Raw genomic sequence first — 24,787 nt, 5'->3', positions numbered from 1 at the left:
GCGACGCGCGCACCACACGTAGGTACTAACAACATACTTGTAACTAAACTTTCATGTCAACTACACTTAATAATAAATTATACTTGCCTGCACTCCCTTTCTTACTATATGCTTTCAATAATTCAAGAATAGTAGCACTTTTAGCGCTTGGTTTTTTTATGCTAGTTCAAGTAATTATTTATAATCTATATCATACATGACGATACTTAAGTGTGGAAAAATTATAAGCCAAAGAACATGGTTATATTAAAATTAAGGTTTCAGTCAGAAAGTAAGCGCGCGGTTGTGGCGGGCGGGAGGGGGCCCCATGCCACGTCCGCTCCGCCTCGCAATCAGTCGCCCCTAAGTCTCAGGTTTGTACGCAGCATCCCGACACTTTATCTCCTTACGATTCACACACAATTTTATCAGTTTATTGGTGACCGAGAGGCTGGATTATGCATTTTTCTGCATCGAACTGTGCATAAAAGTGGTCGGGTTGTTAGCGTACTATGGCGTACGAACGCAAAGTACGATGTTCGGTCGGCGCCGGGTTGTTGTTGTTGTACGTCGGTGTGGCGGCGCAGCCTTTTTCCGTCGAGAAAATAGTCGTGGGTAAGTGTCATACTCCCGCATTAAGTGAGATAATTCATGCTAATTCTTAGTTGACAACTTGGCACGGTTTGGTTTTGTAAAAAAAAAATCTATTTTATTGTTGCTTTTGTATGTGGGGAAAGGTGATAAAAATATGTTTCTTTTCCTTTTCACTCCAACGCACGCGAATACTCCCGTGCCCATCCAGGGAGTATCGATTTTCTCTTTTCAACCTTATGCGATGTCTCTCTCGGTCTGGCGGGAGTGAATTGAAGGTTATAATTGCGCTTTACAAGGGTACCTATAGGTAGGTATGTCAGCGCAATTCGGAATACCATAAAATTTAAACGTGATGGTTTTCTTGTCATTTTTCATTTATAGAAATATTTTTAAACTATTAAGTTTGTATCGACTTAATTTTTTTGTTTGGTACATCAGTGAACACATTGTGTGGGAGAAAGGGATCTTATAGATGAGACAACTTTTTTGATATTAAATAGGTAACTAATTAATTGGTGATATTAATGAACTCATATAAAGTCCTGCTGATATTTATATAGGTTTGAATAATAGAACCATAATTATACTATACCCAACACGCGCTGGGCGCGTAGCCAACGTGCCAGTCGTTAACGTTCCGTAGCGCATCTCTCTATCACTCATCAACCCTAGTTCCACCCAGATTTGTCAGTGTCAAAAGCTGGCGCTAGCAGTTGCAGGCAAGCGTTGACGCATGGTATGGTCGCGTTCATAATTTCTCGTCTATTATAAATTTTTGTCTATGTTTATGTTTTTATTTTCTTTTTGTTTTGTTTGTAGTCTTAATTCGTTTTCATGTATAAATTTTTGTATTCTCTGTTTTCTTAATTACTTCTTCTGTGTATCTTTTGCAAATGTTTTAATATGTATCTTTTTGTGTTATCTGTCGTGGCATCACCGAATGGGCCCTACGGAAGACCAGCGCTGGCTTTATAGCTAGCATTATGCTGAGTTGGGTCCATTTCGTGATGCACACTTATTGTTCTCTTCTGTTCTTGCTGTTGTTGTCTGTACATGTTCGTACATGTTTTGTGAACGTCACGAATAAAAAGCTTTTATCTTATCTTATCTTTATCTTATCTTATCTTAAAAGTGACATTTTTGCAACCAAAAACGTCACTTTTGACACTGACAGATCAGTATCATATGGCTGTGACATCTTATACGCATTGTTTGAATCGGGCCGTATTTAATTTCTGTTACACATTTATTGTCGTTATAAACTTATAATATAGTAGAACGGTAATTACGACTTGTAATTACGATTCGACTGTTAATACAGTAAATTTATACCGTTTGCGTCAAATCCGGTAGTTCTGATTTTTTGCAGACTTATTTATGATGTTGGCACAATTAATAATCCAAGTTTGTGACCTCGAGCGCCCAACGCAACTTTGTTAAAAATCGAAAAAACCGCGAAAATGTCGGGTTTCTTTTAGATTTGGGCGATTATAACCCTAAAAGACTTGTTTTTGATAGTACCTTTTCAGGGCGTTTTTAAAGCAGTCTAAATTTTCTACAATACGACACTAGAATTATCTCTGTAGATTGAATAGTTTTCGAGATAAAGCCTTTCAAAAGTTTTTAATTTTTTTAAATTGAATTCTTAGGCTCAGTGAGTGCAGTGAGTAATGTGAGTATGCACTTTTGTCTCAGGCGATGCCGCTTGGCACGATTGTTCCACAGGTTAAACAACGCTGATTTGGCCCGGTAGCCACGAGATCATACCGCCTACCCCCCAAAAAGGGAGGGGAAAGGGTTGAATCCACGGGTCCAATCTATGCTATATGCTATACCTATTTCTTCCTACTCTTAGGAGCTAAGGCAAGTATTATACACCGTGTTTTTATTGAATTCCGTTAACTTCGGGGTATGGTTAAGTACGTTTAAGAGAACTAAATGGCATAGTTAATTTTCAAAAAAAAAAAAAAATTTTTTTTGCATTTTTTACAAAAAAAAAAAATATGTTTAAAAACTAATTAAATGTAGCATATAGCGTTGTTGTAACACGGGCTTACACGGGGTTACATTTAACTCAACCAAACAATTGAAATCTGTGACATAACAATGTCATTTCGAACATCGATCGACCGAGATTGTACTTAAGTTTAGTAGCAAATGTATGAACTCATTCTAAACACTAATCAATATGTAAACCGGCCCTAAGGCAAGTGTACACGCTTGTAGAGGCCTTATAGCAAAAAATAAATTATTGATTATCTCCGAAATGGAGTTAATTAGAATATCGGTGTCTTTGAGAAAGTTCCTTGATTTAAGCTCAGGAATGCACCCTTGAAATTAACGGAAATCAAATAAAACACGGTGTTTATCATTTTCATTTGCAGCACAAGTTGGGAGCCCCACTTTAATATTAATTATATTCAGTTTTTAACCGACTTCCAAATCTCAAACGGAGGTTATCAAGTCGGTTGTATGTTTTTTTTATGTTTGTTACTCGATATCTCCTTCATTACTGGACCGATTTTGAAAATTCTTTTTTTATATAGATTGGTCCCGTTTTTTTAAAAACCCAGTTCTGATATGATGGAATCCATGAGGAATCAAGGGAACTCCTCAAATCTTAAAGGCATACATATAGTGATTTTTGTGTTTTTATCAACAAATCAAGCATATACATTCAAAAAAGTGACATTTGAGGAAGTGGCACTGCTGATGATGATCAGAACGGAACTCTCCAACGACGCATAGTTTACGTTTGGCGATTTTCGTTATGTTTGTTAAGCATGTTAAGTTTTTAAGCCACATTTTTGACAAGCGTGTGTTCTGATGATAGTAGTCTAAATTATTTATTTACAAACAAGATATATACAGTGGTATTACTAAAAGAAATTAATAACTAGCTTAAATCTAAATTAGGCCCTTGAGGCATTGTACCAATGATACATTAGTAGAGAAGTCGGTTTTTTTTTCTTTTAAAGATTATTAGTTTTTATTGTTATAGTGGCAACAAAAATACATCATGTGTGAAAATTTAAACTGCCTAGCTATCACGGTTGATGAGATACAGCCTGGTGACAGGCAGACGGACGGACGGACAGACGGACAGCTGCCTTAGTAATAGAGTTCCGTTTTTACCCTTTGGGTACGGAACCCTAAATGATATGGTACTTTGACCTTTGTTTGATATTAGTTTTAAATTTTAGTAAAACCTACGTATTACTGAAGATCGTTACGCTTTATGTCGAAATAAGAAAGGATTCAGTGCAGCAAAGAAAAGTTTTCAACGGCAGCACTTTAAACTTGAAAGCAACGTTTGACGAAAGTTACCGTAATTACCCTATTCGAATGGTCTTTGTACAGGTTCCACCTGCTACTTACCGGGCAATATCTGTGGAATACCTTAAATAGTTGGTTTTATATGCAATCTTATTAGAATGTAACTCATGAAAGTGTTAACTTCTAAAAACGAAACTGAGGAACTTGTTGACAATAAATATAATGTATTATGTGAAAACTCACACACTATATATGTATTATATTCTCTGTAGCTTAATAATTATGATTTTTTTTCTATAAGTAAACACTTTGTGACCGTAGCTCTTCTATATATATTTTTTCTCTTATTTGTTACTTTTGGTCACATAGGTAGTAATTTTTTTTATTCTTTGATGTTGGCATGTAATTTATTTTTGTATAATATTTATCATACGGAGACGGAGGCGTTCTTTATCATTTTCCTATTTATACGCTGGTTCCATCCTTCTACGTCATTTGTCGTAGTTTGCCGTTCGTTGAAGCAACTGATAGTATTCATCGTTTTATTATTCGCACTGAATAATGAAATACGTTATAAAATCATTATGCTCTTCGCAATTGTGAGATTATATCTTCGATAATAGAAAACCAACCAGCAATTATTAGTTCCTTTGGCAAAATAAAATATGCTAAGGCCTTACAATATCTTAAAAATGTTCTGGGATTCTTTATGTTTATTTAGGCCTAAAGCCTTGCCTTTTCTTGAAATCGCCTGTTTGAAGTGAAACAAGCAGCCACTGACTTGTGCGTCGGGGTATACTTCATGAATTTCATTAATCATACCTCCCCATTTCATAGTCAACTTTTTTCGTAGGATTCCATAATGGTAAACAGTCTTTTAATATTTCTAATAATCTTTCATAAGTATCTTGTGTTTTATTTGGTAAAATGGCGTAGCAAAAGGGTAGGTACTCTATAATTTGTATTGTTAATAGTTCCCAAGTCCTCATGGAAAGTATATAATTGCTTAGATGGTTTCGGAATCATGTTAAATGTGCCATGCCACATTAATCAGTCTCACTCTCACATCCTAAGTACCATTATTTTATTTATAATTGTTGTTTTAACGGCAATAGAAAACGAATACCTTGTTAAAGTACTTTATATTAAGAGTACCTACATCATATATTTTCTCAATGCGGGAGGGGGATACCCTGTCTTGTTGACAGAGCGAACTTTGTATCAAGAACAATATGTTATTATTTTAATAATGTAAAATATATACGTGTAGCATCCTATCATGTTTCCCTTTATAGTCTCACCAAAACAAGGTGAGCGAGGGAAGTTTTAACAATATTTGAATAAACTTGGGTTGCGTTACGAGCCGCAAAAGTTATGCGACTCCAACACCCACGATCTCACGTGGCTACCTGAAACTTTAGCTATTTTACCTTTATATTCATGTTCATAAATACACCCTTTTAACATTGTACATGCCAAGTTTGACGATACTTGCATATACATATACATATACAGAAAAATATTACGATATTATTGTATGTGCCATTATTTACTCTAGGTGGCATGGAAATATGAGCATTTCAGTTACCTACGTCTCATTTACACATATACATATAAGTACTTACAATTACGGCAATGTACAGTACGTGGCAGTTCTTGCAGCGAGGGACTTAAACATTTTAACCCTGAACACATTTATGTGACATAAAATGAAATTACGTGAAGAATTCCCGTGTAAGCTGTTGGCTTCTGGCCAGCTCCTATCTCCTAGCAATAAAACTACTTCTTCGTAATGAAGTTGCATTCTAACCTTGTACTAAATAAAAAATATAGGTACCTACATACATACACAGGTAGATTCTCAAGAGCTGGCCACAAATTACTATGAAAATATCGACTATTCAGTTCAAATCTGGGGTTCAGGTTTGTTTGCGTAGATGAAGATACTCATGGTTACTTACATTATTAACCTCTTATAATTTCAGATATAAAATCCTCAAGTAGTAGTAGCAGTAAATCAATTTATTGTACAAAAACAGGTGCACAAGGAATTCACATACATTTAGGTATAAAAGCTAACTTATCCCTATAAGGGATCTCTTCCAGCTGACCTTAGAGTTAATGAGTGAAAAAATCGAATTAGATATATAGACAAACTTACTTAACGTAGGTACCTACAATAATATTTGAAAAGGAAAACTACAATATTATTCGAAAAGCTTGATTATAACACTATTGATTGTATACAATACTTTTCTACGCTTCAACAAAAAGCAGGAAGTAGCAGGAAGAAATAATTATATTAGCATAGATTAGACCTGGGGATCCAACCCTTTCCCCTCCCTTTTTGGGGGGTAGGCACGGTACGATCTCGTGGCTACCGGGCCAAATCAGCTTTGTTTGACCTTAGGATAAATCGTCCCAAGCGGCATCGCCTGAGACAAAAGTGCATAGGTACTGACTGCACTCACTTAGCCTACGAATTCAATTCCAAAAACTTAAAAACTTTTGAAAGGCTTTATCTCGGAAACTGTTCAATCTACAGAGATAATTCTAGTGTCGTATTGTAGCAAATTTAGTCTTCTTTAAAAACGCCCTGAAAAGGTACTATCAAAAACTAGTCTTTTAGGGTTATAGTCGCCCAAATCTAAAAGAAAACCGAAATTTTCGCGGTTTTTTCGATTTTTGACAAAGTGGCGTTCGGCGCTCGAGGTCACAAACCTGGATTATTAATTGAGATAACATCATAAATAAGTCTGCAAAAAATCAGAACTACCGGATTTGAAGCAGAAGAGCCACGTTACAAAATTCGACAAATTTACTGTCGAGGATTGTCAAGTTGGTATTCCTTTGAATAAAAACTCTAGTCAGTTAGCGTGAGAATAACAACAATTTGTTCGATATCTGTACACAATCTATTATTTTCCGTTATATAAGAAATCCCGAACATTTAGTTCTCTTTCAAAAATAAGTAGGCACTATAGGCATTTTAAATCCTTCTAATTTTCAATTTTCTCTGATGCACAAAGCGAGGAAAGATTAAAAACCAGTTAACGACGTCTTCTTCCAACTCTCTGTCCGGAGTATAATAAGTTGAAAAGTACCGAAATCAATCTTAATTAAGACTGCATTTTTGATAACACTTTTTTACTTTTTAAAGGAGGATTCAATGGTTTAGGTGCAATTGCTTTTTTAAAGAATAGACGCGATTCATTATATACCTACTTAATTATATTACTTAGGTTAGGTTAGTTTTTCGGTCACATTCGACACTTTTCGACGGAACACTTGCGTATACAAATACCATGTTAGAATATTGTTTCAATACTTATTCAATATAATTATACCGAGACAAACTCATAGATTAGAAATTATTTCCTAGCCACTAACAAAATATTTCATGTAGGTACAATGACAAAAAGTCATCCCAGTATCGATATAGTAGTTGTAAAAATGAGTAATAATAGTTCAATGGATGTAAAACGTGAATATGTATATTGTGGAGCAAAGTGATAGTTTATTAACGTACATGTATTAGGATGTAATTTTTTAAGGTGATTTGACAATACTATTTTATGCAACCGTTATTTAAGAGAGGCCAAAAAAGGCGACTGGCGTGAGTAAGCCGAAAATTGTTAATAAAGACGCCACGAGTATTTTTTGACTCAGTTAAACAACGTTGTATACAATACTTTTTCTACGACCAAGCACTTACTTTGAAATAAAATTGTAAATTTAACAAATATTTTTCATTCAAGAAGTAGCAAATGAATCCTCGGTACGGGCGGGAAAAGAATGAATGAAATAAAAAAAACATGTCTAAGGTTCATTTACTGTCAGAGATGACAATTAAAATTAGGTTGGTAACAATGTATTTCATACAATATTTCTTAAGTGGTGATTACACGAAGTATCGTAAAAGTGCCAAAAAGATACTGCGTGTATGCACAAATACTTTTTTGGGGAATAGACTAAAGACTTGTCTTGACAACTATAAGATAGGGGTTTAAAGGTGTGTGCACGACCCTTTAAACGACAAATAAAAGTACGGGAGTAGGAAAAGGACTAAAGCACATTTTAACAAAGATCCCTGTAAAAGTGTCATTACAATAATGGTTTAAAAATAGATGTGCCCCACCAAGCTAAGTGCATAAGCGCGTGAAGCAGCGGTGACCCGAGCGCTCTAGTTGAATACAGTTCTACTTATGTTCCTGTAACGTGTGTAGCAACGAAACTAAAGCACGGGTCTGACAATTGTAGTAGATGTGACTTTATTGAACATTATTTTAAATCAAATTGAAATTATGCTAAATGTTGAACACGTGTTTACATGCGAAGGTATCAAGGATTTATTTCAGTTCACCTGCACTAAGGCATAGATAAATAAGTACCTAAGCTTTTTAATTACCCAATGGTATGCAATCATAAAAATGTCCCTATAATATTACTATATTTACTATCCCTTTCAATAAACGCAGAGATATTGATTAAAAGAAACAAATCACCTCGAGCATATTACATAGTAAATAATCCGCCTATTAATTATAGAGATTATAAAATTTGAGAGGACGTATAGTGCATAAAATTTAATGTAACATCAATAAAGCTTTATATTTTAAGCATTTAAACGATCAAGATAAAACAACGCACGAATATAAATGGCCACCGGCTTTTAATTTATTAAATTGAACAAAATATAAGTTAAACCGTGATATTGCAGCGAGCCATTATCGTCTCATAAAATTCATCGCACTGTTACTGCGCCCGAGGCTTAGAACACTTTGCAGAGCTGAAAAAGTTTCTTTTAATCTTCTTTTAATGAACTTACAGCCTCAGCCAGGTAGGACACTACCGAGCGTCGACAACTCCCACTTTTAAAAGAAATATTCGGTATGAAGAAACATCGCACTTTTTAAATAATAAACTAACGAGGTCTATTCATTCAAAGTTGTAATGAACTTTGTAAAATATAAAGAAACATTTTGATGTAATACATTCTTAAATTTACCTATATGAAACTTTAGAAATGCTAACATGTACATATTTTGTCTAAATCTATAACACCATGAACTCGCGCTCACGAAGATTCCGACCGTAATATAGAAAGAAATGACGTCGCAAATGGAAGAAATATTGCTAAGAATTGAGGCTCGAAATGGCTCTTAGGATAGGACATAATGTTCGGTCGGTGTAGGAAAAAAAGACATAGCGATAGTGTATGGGCACGTAACGTAAGGCGCGCCAAAGTCGGGCGTTAAAGGAACCAGCGAGCTGTGGGCTCTGATTCCGATAAACGTTTTGGTCAGCACTCATATATCAACCCGATGACGCTTTTCAGAATGCCAGCGGACCCGTTTTTTCACTGTGCAACCGATAAAGATGTCGAATCGAGTGTTCCATTTCATGTCGCGGGATGTTCAGTAGAAATAATTATTATATCTTTTGGAGCATGGGAAATGTTGATGTCATATACCTACCTAATATATTTATACCGGCATTTAAAACGCGTTATCGGCTACGCTCGAAGTGCGTAGCACGCGCTGGCACTGAATGTGTTAAGTTAACGTTCAAAACTCAAAAACAAAACTACTTAATCTGGATCTCAGGAGGCTAGAGGGCGAAACTTTCAACCCTTATATCTTCAAAAGCACACCCTTCAGGTGAAAACGGAAAAAAAACTTCTTCATGGACGGGAGATAGAGGGTTACCACACTATATATAACCCCTTGATTCTGAGTTTTAGCGGCATTTTATAATTTATATACCTATACACGTCTCCTAATATCAATACAAAGCTATAAAATATATCTCTTAAATATTTATCACTGTTTAGTTTAACAAAACATATCTAAATGCGTTTTTGCTTGTTTAACAGGTGCCATATTCGACCAAAACACCGAGGAGATTCAAAATGTGTTTAAGTACGCAATGAACACTCATAACCAAAACATCAGCAGTCGTCGTCTGGAGTTGCAGGCGTACGTAGACGTCATCAATACTGCGGATGCATTCAAGCTCAGCCGGCTTAGTAAGTATCATATTAAGTATAATATAAATAAATACTGAATTGGCTACTTTCCTACTAGTCAAATCAGTTTCTTTTTTTGAACTGTCAAAACGATTTGCTAATCTATCTAATATCTATCTATCTAATCTAATACCTTTAAACGAGCAATTCTTGTTTATTTATATATTTATATATTTCAGGGATCTCGGAAACGGCTCTAACGATTTCGATGAAATTTACTATATGGGGGTTTTCGGGGGCGAGAAATCGATCTAGCTAGGTCTTATCTCTGGGAAAACGCGCATTTATGAGTTTTTATATGTTTTCCGAGCGAAGCTCGGTCACCCAGATATTATGGAATTTATATGAAAACGTGTAGTGACGTCACAGTCAACTCACCACTTTTTATACTTCCATCCGATTTATTAAATAGAAATTGTGTTTAAAGATAAGTGCTATGTATGTTTTTCTAATAATTATCTGGTGCTTTATTTTTAAGTAGAGGAAAGTACCCAATTACGGTAATAGATTTACTTCTCAAAAGACTAACAGCTAAAGGACCTCCTTTTCACTAATCCATGTAAACAATGTCAAACAATATTGTCACCAGTCGCCCAGTTCCTGACTTTCTAACCCTCTGTGTAACTGTAACTGGCGATAGCAATAGACAATCCTTTGACGCGCTTGGTTTTAAATACCAATCGTAGCAAAGCAGTTCGCCTGAAATTTCTGTGAAAAATGTTTCATTTCAACGCTCGCTTTACACTCAGAATATGTGCCCGAGCGGCGTTTATTTGTATTGTTGTCACTCAACGATCCTGGGTCGTAAGGCCAATTATTCTTGCTACGCGATAAACACGCGTTACTGATTGAAATCTCGTAATGTTCGATGTGCCTTTGCATTGATTTTATCCCATTCAATGCTTACATTACTTAATGTCATACATGAACGATAGCTTTGTTTCTTAATTTAATAATTTAATGTAACTAATTATAGTTGAATATTAAAATAGAATTCTGCTATTAAGTATAGTACCTATACCTAAAGCATATATAAAATATGTAGGTACATGTAATTTCTATCATTTACAATGTTACTTACTTGATAAATCTTAACCATCCTCAAAGTCCAGCCATTACAAAATATTTCTCTTTTAAAAATAAAAGCCTGTTCCTTAAAACACCCTTCTTGCCTTTTACTTAATTTTGCTCTAGTAGCAACTAAGAAAAACAAAAGAAAACCCCTGACATTGCCAACCTTATCGCAATGCTTTATATTGCTTCCAAAGGGGCCGTCTAGTGCTATCAATGAAAGAACACGACTTAATTGTGACAGATAGACGTAAGCCTAGGCCATATTTTATCTCTCGTAAAATAAGAACAATGGACAAAAAAGTGACACGGAAATTAAAAGAGAAAACAAAAGTAATAGGCCGTGAAAGAGGATGGTGCGGCAGACGGTGGCAGTCGCTGTTCGGTTAAGAGCCCATCAACGCGCACACTCGCGCCACTGCTAAGTAATCGTGATTATTTAAATTTAGCGAAAGATATTTAAAAAAAAAGCGGCCAAGTGCGAGTCGGACTCGCCCATGAAGGGTTCCGTATTTAGGCGATTTATGACGTATTAAAAAAAACTACTTACTAGATCTCGTTCAAACCAATTTTCGGTGGAAGTTTACATGGTAATGTACATCATATATTTTTTTTAGTTTTATCATTCTGTTATTTTAGAAGTTACAGGGGGGGGGGGATACACATTTTACCACTTTGGAAGTGTCTCTCGCGCAAACTATTCAGTTTAAAAAAAAATGATATTAGAAACCTCAATATCATTTTTGAAGACCTATCCATAGATACCCCACACGTATGGGTTTGATAAAAAAAATATTTTTGAGTTTCAGTTCGAAGTATGGGGAACCCCAAAAATTTATTGTTTTTTTTTCTATTTTTGTCTGAAAATCTTAATGCAGTTCACAGAATACATCTACTTACCAAGTTTCAACAGTATAGTTCTTATAGTTTCGGAGAAAAGTGGCTGTGACATACGGACGGACAGACAGACGGACAGACGGACAGACAGACAGACAGACATGACGAATCTATAAGGGTTCCGTTTTTTGCCATTTGGCTACGGAACCCTAAAAAAGGGGGCCGCTACGTACTGTACCTTGTATTAAAGTACCTTTTGAATACATCAAACTAGTTTCTATGTTGCTGGATTCGTCAATCTGTGAACTCAAAACAAAAACGGGTGTTTTAACTTTGGACGCATAGATTGACGTATCCAGCAACATAGAAACTATAGTTTGATGTATTCACAAGGTACTTTAATACAAGATACAGTACGTAGCGGCCCCCTTTTTGAAATATATTTCGTTAAATTTAAATAATCACGACTATTTAGCAGTGGCGCTAGTGTGCACGTTGATGGGCTCTTAACGACGAGGTCGGCGAGTATTTCTCGGTGACGGCAACTGCGGTGTCACTACAATGACTCACACAGGCACAAAGCATTTGCTATTTCATGATTTTGAAAATCTAAATCGGACGAACTAAATATTTTTTCTTCAAAACTCTGCGATCAGACAAATATGTATTTTTGAAATAAGTAATATACCTTAACTTAAGCGCAGTCTTTTATTCAGCAAATAAGCCAAAAGGGTTGTGTCTCGGTCCTATTTAGTAATAGTTACAATTATAGCTACACATACCTAAATTAGTAATTACTCGTCTAGTCCAGTAGTCGGCTAATTGGGACTGTGTGTATTTGGGAGATTTTCAGGTATCTGAGGAGACCTTTTAATATGTACCTATTATAACAAACAGGTTTTCTCCTATTGCTTCAGGTTATCATAATCAGGGTTTTCACTTTTTTCTTAATGTTTCATACTGTTTTTGTTTGTAGTTTAAGGTGAGGCTGGTAAGCAGCATTATAATCGTTCTTCTTCTCCCAGGCAACCAAGTAAACCCAGCCCAATACACGTACTTATGTACTTAAAATTAAATATATGTTACCAAAAAAACTGTCATATAATATTGTGTGTGTGTATACCAAAAAAACTGTCATATAATATTTAAATAAATAACCAGTACTTATGTCACTCTTCACTTTATAAAATTTAAGATAAAATTTAATACTTACCTAAAGCCACATTTTATACACTTAGGTATTCGATTATCGAAATAACCAATTCAATTTAACAGTCCCAACAGACACCGATATTGACAACGGCTCAATCGCCCCCTCCCTATTGTAATTGCACCCTAATGCAATTACCCTAAAAGCCCGTCAGTGAAGCTAAATTTAATGAACTTGAAAATAAAGTGAACGTCCGATTTAATCCATCTCTTCTTCGGTAGGTACTTATTTAACGTAGACACGTGAAATAAATATAGAATATCTTTCGTTCTTGTTATTGACACTTTTCCCTTTTGAAATTGGGTGTGAAAAAGAGCAAAAATAGTTATATTTTGCGATGCTTTATAGGTACATATTATTCTACAACAGAAATCGACCACACCGAAACTTGACGCAGATTATATGCATTGTTATTTTAGGTTAATATTTTTGTTGCATTTTGGTCGTACATTATTTTGCTACGCAGGTACCTATATAAACGAAGCATCAACGTCTTTTGAGCGAGCCGTTGTGGACCGTCATATTAAATATTAACTTTTTATGTAATTTGGAAAGTGCATAATTGTTGGATCAGTTTTAAATTGAAAGGTACTCTTTACTCGTTAAGATAAAAGCGGCCAAGTGCGAGTCGGACTCGCCCATGAAGGGTTCCGTATTTAGGCGATTTATGACGTATAAAAAAAAACTACTTACTAGATCTCGTTCAAACCAATTTTCGGTGGAAGTTTACATGGTAATGTACATCATATATTTTTTTTAGTTTTATCATTCTCTTATTTTAGAAGTTACGGGGGGGGGGGGGGACACACATTTTACCACTTTGGAAGTGTCTCTCGCGCAAACTATTCAGTTTAGAAAAAAATGATATTAGGAACCTCAATATCATTTTTGAAGACCTATCCATAGATACCCCACACGTATGGGTTTGATGAAAAAAAAAATTATGAGTTTCAGTTCGAAGTATGGGGAACCCCAAAAATTTATTGTTTTTTTTTCTATTTTTGTGTGAAAATCTTAATGCGGTTCACAGAATACATCTACTTACCAAGTTTCAACAGTATAGTTCTTATAGTTTCGGAGAAAAGTGGCTGTGACATACGGACGGACAGACAGACGGACAGACAGACATGACGAATCTATAAGGGTTCCGTTTTTTGCCATTTGGCTACGGAACCCTAAAAAGTGACAAACTCTAGAGGTACTCTCATATAAAATTTTACCTACAATTTCTATCCTCTTAGGCAAGGCTCGGAACCGGTTTTTTCTTCATACAAAAAATACCGGTAATATTAGGTTCTTTGGCTTATTATTTAATGTTGAATGGGACAATCTAATAATACGAAGTTGTTACGTAAATACACGATTCAGTCCTACGTAAAGAGCATAAAATAATTATATTGGGCCATTTTGGGTTATATAATAAAACCGGTTCCGAGCCCTGCTCTTAGGAGATGAGTTCCAGATTAAAATGTATTCCATGTTTCATATACGTTTTTAACTTTTAGTTATGTTATAAAAAATAATTTTGCCGCCTTTTGTGTAAAAAACTTACGTACTTAGTTATACCTAGTCGGTTACTAAGTTCTGTTACAAGGTTTTCAACTCATTAAATATAAAATAATGCTTAAAATAATAAAAAAATTGGCACAGTTTGATAGCTTATTTTGTAACGATAAAACATGATATAATAATATAAAATTCAGTTGGAGAATTCATGGGAATCCTTGGAAAGCTCCAGATTACGTGAAGGCGTAAACACGCGGTCAATTTATGAAAATTATACTTTACAGAAGTGTGTCTAATGCAATCTTGCAACTTTGCCAGAAGATTCAATTGCTTATTTTAATGAGACCTCTAAGTTACCGTAAATTTTGTGATGACCCTAATGTTATACCCTAAGATATTCCCCTCCAAACATTGTATATTTTTCAGTTTCGCACGAAAACGTATAGATTTAGACAATTGTGCAGGAGGCAGGCTTGGAAAACTCTGTAGACTATGTGTTTAATCAAAGAAACCCATGTAAACTATATGTTAAATTAAAGATGAATAATCAAGCTATCGAATTGTGCAAAGCTGATACATTCTTAATATGATTAGAAATAAATAGCATGTAAAAACGACACGAACAGGGAGCGTACTTTAGACGGTTTTTAGGGTTCCGTAGCCAAATGGCAAAAAACGGAACCCTTATAGATTCGTCATGTCTGTCTGTCTGTCTGTCTGTCCGTCTGTCCGTCTGTCCGTCTGTCCGTCTGTCCGTCTGTCTGTCCGTCCGTATGTCACAGCCACTTTTCTCCGAAACTATAAGAACTATACTGTTGAAACTTGGTAAGTAGATGTATTCTGTGAACCGCATTAAGATTTTCACACAAAAATAGAAAAAAAACCATAAATTTTTGGGGTTCCCCATACTTTGAACTGAAAGTCAAAAATTTTTTTTTCATCAAACCCATACGTGTGGGGTATCTATGGATAGGTCTTCAAAAATGATATTGAGGTTTCTAATATCATTTTTTTCTAAACTGAATAGTTTGCGCGAGAGACACTTCCAAAGTGGTAAAATGTGTGTCCCCCCCCTGTAACTTCTAAACTAAGAGAATGATAAAACTAAAAAAAAAATGATGTACATTACCATGTAAACTTCCACCGAAAATTGGTTTGAACGAGATCTAGTAAGTAGTTTTTTTTATACGTCATAAATCGCCTAAATACGGAACCCTTCATGGGCGAGTCCGACTCGCACTTGGCCGCTTTTTTTTACGCCATTTTTCCGAGTTCTATAAGGAATTCTGCAAAACCAGAACAACTATGTTTATTAGGTTGTATTGTAAGCTTATCATTAATAAATAAGCTTTACAATTGTATACACGAATAATTAAAAATCGCTACCTATCTAATCTAATACCTTTAAACGAGCAATTCTTGTTTATTTATATATTTATTTATTTATTTATATATATATTTCGGGGATCTCGGAAACGGCTCTAACGATTTCGATGAAATTTGCTATATGGGGGTTTTCGGGGGCGAAAAATCGATCTAGCTAGGTCTTATCTCTGGGAAAACGCGCATTTTCGAGTTATTATATGTTTTCCGAGCTTCGCTCGGTCACCCAGATATTTTCCTTTTATTCCGTGAAAACTCTGGTAACGGAACTTAGTAACCAACTAGGTACATAGGTACATATACATATACATTAATAAAGCCTCGTCTATAATTATGTGGTGAGCTAGCGGTCTTTGTAAGCTCTTCGTAAGCCTTTAAGTTGTAGTCCCAATAGTCCCATGGTTACACGCACTGACAAAGTTTGGCATGTGAGGAATTTAAGAACAAATACCGACAGTGCATTACTTACATGTTGTGTTTGTTTCAGTATGCAACCAATTTGCGCGCGGCGTGTTCGGTATGCTCGGCGCGGTGACGCCGGAATCGTTTGACACACTCCATTCCTACACCAACACCTTTCAGATGCCGTTTGTGACACCATGGTTCCCAGAGAAGGTAAAATATGATTTATAGATCTTAGAAATTCGCTGTTTCACAGTTTATTTATGTATCCGTATCGCTTTATTGCAAGGTAGAACAGGGCAAAACTAATTAAGCTGAAGTAATTTCAGAGTAAGGCAAAGTTCAAAGTCTCGAAATGACAATTTCATTTCACGAAAATTATAATAAAGGAAATGGTTTCTTCTTTAATTGTTATACAATAATATTTTTTATAATTCAGGTGATTTATATACGATTTTATTAATGTGCCTTGATGAAAAAATATTGCGACGTTCGCTCTGATATTTTTTTTTGGACTAAAACCCTAAACCAATTCAATATTAGTTATGTATTATATTTCTTTTTGTATAGTCTTATTATTCCTTTCAGGTAGGTATATTGAATGTAGAGTTGTGCCGTTCTCCAGAAAGTTTCCTCCTATGGAAAATATTTCCCAAAGAGCGAGCGAGCGAGCGAACATTTTCCAAACAAAACAGAGAACGTTTTCCGAGAAACAACTCAGTTTTTTTCACATAGATAATAATTAAGTAGATGGCATAAAAATGGATTCCTTGAAATGGACGTGGACTTATTAATTCGACCACTCCATACATTTTAAAAGACCGAGTTTAGTCAAACGCCAAACTATAATTAAAAGTTTCCAGAAATTATGAAGAATGCAATATAGAAGCAACGACATACATATTGTACAGTAAAAATGTTAAATAATGATATGATGCCTGTATTTATGATTCCTTCTAAAGCGTTTTTTGCGTAGCTGGCACATTGCTGTCCAATACCTATTTCTATAAAAACCCGCCGCCAAAACCAACGCGTTTATACGGATTTTAAGTACATGCCTACTATTCTCTAGGATTTATATTTTGACAGGTGATACCGCCTTCGTCGGGATTGATCGACCACGCAGTGAGCATGAGGCCTGATTATCACAAGGCAATTGTAGACACAATCGTGTGGTATGGGTGGACCGAGATCATCTACATGTATGACTCGCATGACGGTAAGTGGACGTGCTTACTACTGTTATAAGAAAGCTCTTTATTGTATACCGTAACTATATAACGTAAAACAGGCGTTATTTCAATCAAAAACGTCACTTTTAACACTTGATCTGTCAAGATCCATACCTAATCTAGCTCTAATTCATACCCTGATATTATAGTCTTACTGGTTATGAAGCTTTTTTGCCCGAAAGCTGCATTTTGAGAGGAAAGCAAGTGGCTTTGCACAATGATAGTGGAGGCTCAATAAAACGATTTTTTTCAAAGAACCGGTAATTTCGTCCCTTAGGAGCCGAGGTGAAGCGAGGTCTATTATAAACAGAAAAAAAAATCTACAAATTTTACGGATCCTCCGATTTCGTTAAATTTGGTGTGAATTGTAAGAAAATGACTTTCTTTATCTTAAAAAAAAATTTAAACAAAATATGTAAATACAAAAATAATGTAAAAAAAAATTGAAAACCTATTTTTTCCTTTTACACTTTAATTTTGCAAATAGTGTGTTCCATATAGAAAAAAGTCTACAAAAAGCACTAAATGATAAAATCAAACATATTTCTTATCGTATATTGAAAACCCCATCAAAATCGGTTAAGCCGTTTATGAGATTCAAGTTTTCGAATTTGGCTAAGTTTTATTTACATGGCGATTTTTAGTACTGTCATATTCTTGAGTCGGGACTATTGGGCTTCTGTTAATGACCAAGTTTATGCGCTGTAGGTTGTTAGGATAAGCAAGGATACACATGTTGAAGTGTTTGTGTTTTGATGCCAGTGGAAGTTGGCCCTTCGTGGACCAGAAGCTCTTCCAGGCGTTTTCAAGTCGTCGATCGATTTCCTTGGACTGCATATTATCGAAGGATTCTATCTGGCCCATGCAGGTATATTCGTCTACGAAATTGTATATCCTGCATATCTACCGTGACCCTACGTTTCACGCCATTGACCATTAACTGGGTTTTTGTCCTGTTCATTTCGAATCTGACTTCAAGACTTGCTGGTAAGGTCTAACATTTTCTCTAAATGAGGTGCAGTGTGGGAAAACAAGACTATTGGCGTTATTCATAAACGGCTGCTAACTTAATCAGTTGATGATCGTCGTTTGTCCCTATCTGCCGTTATGTCATAGAGAGGGAGAAACGATGATCATCAACTGATTAACTTAGCAGACGTTTATGAATAAGGGGGTATGTCTTCGGAAAAACGCAGGTTTTTCAACCTTATTTCGCCAACGTCAATGTCCATTGTTTCCCATTTAGCCACCAGCTACTGGACGATTTCCTGTAGGCAAGAGGTAAACAGCTTTGGAGATAGTGGGTCGATCATCCTGTTTGACTCCTTTTTGGATGCAGAATGAGCTTGTGCCTATAACGCTGCTCGTGTTGCTTCGCTGTGTGGCTAACGACGTGTGTTACACTAAATATGCGCCGGACCTAGGGTCGCCCCTTTTTTCACATAGGCGTCATTGTCCTAACTTATTGATAGTTATTTTTTGCCTCAGCACACTACCTAAGAGCCGCTTGTCTCTACGGCTACTGGTACCTATATATGTATAAATTCGTAGGCAGGCTCCAAATTGGAATATTTCGCTCGTTTAAGTTTTGCTGCATTTTCGGCGGCTGCTCCGACGCGCCCTGTGGCTGAGGTGTAAAGGGGCAAGCTTACACACGTCGCATCCCAAATGGGGCTGCGTTTTCAGCAGTGTCAAACCGTCTGGCCTTTTTCCGTCAGCCCTATTTAGGCCCTGAGACTCCAACACGTCCAGCGTCCAGTAGCATCCTGAAGTACCTCCTGCCTTTATAAGCTTATTTGGTTCCATAGAAACCATTTTATTAAATTGTATGATGCGCATGCAGAGCACAGAACGGTTTTTTACAGTAAAGAATAAACTTGTAACTAACCTTCCCTCAACTCAAGCTGCACTTCACAAACATACGTTGCGTGCAGCGTACCATGTGAGCCAAGTACGAATGAAGGCGAATAGATCTTTTCAGGGTTCCGTACCCAAAGGGTAAAAACGGTACCCTATTACTAAGACTCCGCTGTCCGTCTGTCCGTCCGTCTGTCCAAACGGAACAGAAGTGGTAAACATCAGACTGTATCTCATGAACCGTAATAGCCAGGCAGTTGAAATTTTCACAGATGATGTATTTCTGTTGCCGCTATAACAAAAAATACTAAAAATAGAATAAAATAAATATTTAAGTGGGGCTCCCATACAACAAACGTACATTTTTTGCCGTTTTTTGCGTAATGGTACGGAACCTATCGTGCGCGAGTCCGACTCGCACTTGTCCAGTTTTTTGGGAACATATACACATATTTTTAAAATAGACAAAGTAAATACCCACAAAATACTTAAAATTTACACTGATTTACATGCTTCTTGGTCCATAAAATAAATAAATAAAACTAAGCCAACTTCTGAAATATGGATCTCATAAACTGCTTAACCGATTTTGATGCGGTTTTCAGTATATGATGAAAAATGTGTTTAATTTTATGGTACAGTACTTTTTTCTAAACATTATTCAATGTGGAAGACACTATTTGCACAAATAAACCGTAAAAGGAAAAAATAGGTTTTCAATCTTTTCACACTATTTTTCTTTAAAAATATTTTGTTTTTATTTTTTTTATAATGAAAAATGTAATTTTCTTTCAATTGACACCAAATTTAACGAAATTGGATGATCCGTAAAACTTGTAGGATTTTTTTTCTGTTTCTAACAGACCTCGCTTCACCTCGGCCTCTAAGGGACGAAATTACGGGTTCTTCGAAAAAAATGTTTTAATGGGCCTCCACTATCATCGTGCAAAGCGGCTTGCTTTCCTCCAAAAGTGCAGCTTTTTTTTCATAACAAGCATGACTATTAAGATGTACTAAGGAAAGAGCTTCAGTACCTATACATTCCGAAACGAAGTACTTACTACAATACTGTACACAAGTATACTTATTATATATACTTCTGGTCAAAAATCTTTCGTGTTTATAGTTGCATGAGTCTCGTAATTGAAAGTATGTATGTAGCCCTCGGTGCGCGAGTTAATCAAACTCTCACTTGACCGGTTTTTTTAATTCGTTTCACCAAAAAATGTTATTTTAATTTATAACCACGTAAAATGATCGTAAGCTTAAATCACACTTGAACCAAACTCTGTAAAAACATTACCTTTCTCTCTTCACCATTGAATGGATATCACTATTAGTTTTCGATTTCCATATAGGAAAAGTTTTAACTCAACTCGAGCAGAGGAAAACACAGGAATTGGTTAATATTTTTACCTTTGCATTTTAAGCACGGGCCTTGTTTTTCTTAGACGTCTGTGATAACAGCGACCGCCGGCTGCTCCTGTTATTTTTGCGGATTAACTTTTTAATATCAGTGAATATTAAGATAAAGGTAAACTGCGAACGGGGTGAGCTCGGAAGTCAAGCCGGCTTACTGCATTCTCTTTATTGTGTTGTTAACAGAAATGGAGGTTTTATAAAGCGTAAATTTGCTTCCTTCGGATGCTTCAATCTGTTTCCATTACGGCATGCTATTTTATTTTATAATGAGCAATTATAATAATCAAGCGACTAGTTACTATACTAATACTTGATGTAATGAAAGATTTATATAATATTTTTATTTGAATAAAACACTATTAACAATAAAATATTTTGTTATAATAAAAAACGGTATACGGATATAGCTAATAACTTATTTTTCATGGCCATAATTAGCATTAAAATATCTCTCACAACGGTAAAAATACCTAATACAAATCGTATGAGTAGAGCCTGAGCAGCTAATAACTTTCCGACTAACCCTCGTAAATACTATATAAAATCTCTCCATTAAAATCTCATCCTAAAATGTATGAGGTTACTAAACCTCTAAATCTCCAGAAAGACTATTATTTGAACGCTTGCTAGCTATTTACATATTTCACCTCCGACAGTTAGGACCCGCCTACACTCTCAGGAAAAGTTTTGAAAAACTTTTCTTTCGGAAAGTGAAGAACATACCTCTTGTAATTTAAGACGACGAGACTTCAACTTTTGTTTTGTAAAAAATTCACACCTTTTTGATAAACAAATTACATGTCATACTCTCTGTGACAATCGTATAAAAATTAAGGGCTACATTTTTGTCGAATCGTAAATACCTTTATTAACTTTATTAAAAATGATTCTTGTTCACCAAAAATCACGTATGCGTCAAAACGTTTTAGTGATTCAGTTAGGCGATAAAAAAAATATGTCACGGCAGTTTGTGCAGACCATTCCGATGCACCAGATTTGGTAAAATGTGACACGGGCTTTACTCGATTATCGCCGCACATTTGCCGGTTTGAACGTAAATTTTTATGACTCCCACCAAAATTGCAGGGCTTCGATTGCACAAACTGCATCTAATCAGCATTTGTTTCCTTTTATAAGGTAAAAATTGTTATTCCTTTCAGATTCCGTCAACTTGTAGAATCGTCATTCCTTTTTAACGACATTAATACTTAGTTAATTTGCAAATCAATCAAAAGATTTTATTTTCACCGATGTACTTTAAAATTTACTTTTCTATTTCAAGTTTTCTTCTATTTTTTGGTGATAGTGAATTAAGACTTATGACAATCACCGGCAAAATGGTGATTTTTTTATATTTAAATAATGGATTATTTAAAGGGAAAATTTTCTTTCCGTATGTGTACAAATCTATATTTTAATAATTCATGTAAATGTAAAAGGATTCGTTCCTGGCAGTGTAGTACGAGATCTTAGATCCTGTTTTCTAAGGGGACTTTGCATTTTGGAGACAAAGCAAACCGCTTGGAACAGGTGTTCCTGGGGGTGATCAGAGCTGATTTCGCCCGGTTGCCGAGAGGTCCCCCCCAGCAGGTGGGCAGGTGAGGGGGGGAAAGTGCCCCCGGCGCGCCTCACTCTAAATTTTATATCTGCATACATCTAGCAACTATATCAAGTTTGGTGTCTTTTTCGTGTAATTCGAGGATAAGGAATTCATTTCTGTGACTAAATTTTCACTCACCCATACAAACAATATGAGACATCCAAAATTAAAAAAAAAATCTTTACACTTTTTTTTCGAAAATCCTCTACAGAATTAAAAGTATGAGGATTTGCTCTAGAAAAAAAAATACCTGTGAATAGCCCAGTTATCCTTCTTTTACAGAATAATAAACTTGTCAGACATTTTTCTTTTATAACTCTCGTTAAAATAAATGGTTTGTGTCGCGCGGCGTACCTGCATTGTAAGAGCGGTATGCAGCTTTAGGATTTTTAAGTATGTTTAGATGATTTCTGATAAGTTGTTATTATTCTGGTTGTAGATTAAATTAATAAATTACTTCTGGACGTGATAAATTAAATATATAAATAAAGATGTTGGGAAAACTTTCGCCCGAAGAGTTATTATCAGGCATCGGAGTTTTTATCGCATGGTAAGACTAATAGCAAGCTATGGAGTCGACATTTGCCATAAATGTAAACTCTTATTCATACTCATACTCATTTACATATTTCATTTATCTTAAAATGCCTTTAGAGCGGTCGGTCGTGTATATTATCTTAGTCGAATTATATATAAAAATATTTTTCTATTACATTATGAATTCATAACTTCAATTATTTTAACATACAACTACTTATACAAACTACATCGCTGCGAAAGACCTAATGTCATGTAGGTACTGACCGCTGATAAAATTGATTAGTATTTGTCATGTGTCAATCACTGGTGATTGCAAACGTAGTAGTTATTTATATCTGTAAGTGGTAAATACGTTGTGGAATATTCCATAATTAATTATTATGCCTAACCCAGAAATAGCTGCAATTTTGGCATGGATAGAGCCATATGAAAAATCTGCTATAGTGTGCTTGAGTTGTGAAGTACAACTCACCCAATTAAAACATACATTTATTTTAAAACATATCTGTGTCATATCATCATTAAACTCATATACGTAGTAACTATTTAGTAATCGAGAACAGATTACTAAATAGTTACTACATATTAAATAAAATTAATCATGAGTATGAGTATGAATAAGAGTTTACATTTATGGCAAATGTCGACTCCATAGCTTGCTATTAGTCTTACCATGCGATAAAAACTCCGATGCCTGGTTATTATAAATGTGATAAAATTTTAACATATTTTTAGTTACCTAGGAGATGTTTGAAAATAAATGCGGGTTAAAATACGATATCTATTGTTCGCAATTGCCACTACATGCACATAGGTCCGTGCATTTTAGTTTTTTTAACGCAATTGCACCTCCCTGCGCATTTTGTTTTGCAGCGGCAACGAATAAGCTCTTACTTGTACCTGATCTGATCTTGTCTCCAAAATGCAAGGTGGTGGACCTAAGTGTAAGGCCTGAGTGGACGCTCAAAGCGGAGCGTTCGGCGGGGCGTGCAGCGTGGCGTCGGGCTCACAAGTAATTTGAGCAGCGTGCACTAAGGCCGCTCCTATACGCTTGCATTTGTTTAACATGCACGCCGCACGCCCAACTCGAACGTCCACTCAGGCCTTACACTAAGATCTCGTGCTAGTGGTTCTCCTTCGCACTTTTTTAGTGTTTCATAGCTAAAGTGGCAGAAATAAGATTTGTTAGTTATGAATGGAAAAAAAAGCGTGTCGAAAAGGTTTTGATACTATGAAAACCGGTACGACTAAGATGGGACGTCGCTTTCGTACTGGTACATTTTAATCACGTGACTAAGGTTTTACTCGCTCAGCTAACATTCCTATTGTTTAGCATAGTGTACGTGCGTATGTATTGTATGATGGATATATGTATTATATACGGTATTAGTACTAGGAACGAAAATTATGTTTGTTGTTGATCAGTTTAGTATATGTATCCTTTACCGAAATGACATACAGTGAGCGCATTGTAGGCGTCCGTTTTAAAAATCGATCTGCCGAAGAACGATTTATTTTAAAAAGTTGCCTACTAACTTCTTACATACCTACATACATTGAATCTTGATTATGTTAAGTTCTGATATACCAATATTACATTTCGTTATGCTCGATGTATACTGATAAAACCCATTTCAAATTCAAACACAGATAGCCCAGTACTAAGTGCACAGATAAAATATTTCATATTGACACAGCCGTACTTATGTTTTTCTACTCCCGTACTTTTATTTGTCATTTAAAGGATCTTGCACACACCTTTAAACCCCTATCTTATAGTTGTCAAGCAGTCTTTAATCTATTCCCCAAAAAAGAATTTGGGCATACACCCAGTATCTTTTTGGCGATTT

At 35.6% G+C, this 24,787-nt stretch overlaps 1 protein-coding gene across 1 annotated transcript in view; it reads left to right on the top strand.

The window, feature by feature from the left end:
* Window positions 1-240: 240 nt before the first annotated feature.
* LOC134661449 (glutamate receptor 1) overlaps window positions 241-24,787 on the top strand; it is a 75,473-nt gene continuing 50,926 nt past the window's right edge. The window contains exons 1-4 of the mRNA XM_063517543.1: window positions 241-594; window positions 9,725-9,877; window positions 16,372-16,499; window positions 17,376-17,505. Of these exons, the coding sequence (XP_063373613.1) occupies window positions 492-594; window positions 9,725-9,877; window positions 16,372-16,499; window positions 17,376-17,505 (514 nt within the window). The 5' untranslated portion in view covers window positions 241-491. The remainder of the gene's footprint in view (window positions 595-9,724; window positions 9,878-16,371; window positions 16,500-17,375; window positions 17,506-24,787) is intronic.

Source organism: Cydia amplana, chromosome Z, assembly GCF_948474715.1.
Source record: "Cydia amplana chromosome Z, ilCydAmpl1.1, whole genome shotgun sequence".
Classification (NCBI taxonomy): domain Eukaryota; kingdom Metazoa; phylum Arthropoda; class Insecta; order Lepidoptera; family Tortricidae; genus Cydia; species Cydia amplana.
The sequence above is the reverse complement of the archived record's forward strand: the minus strand, read 5'-3'. Positions and strand labels throughout refer to the sequence as shown.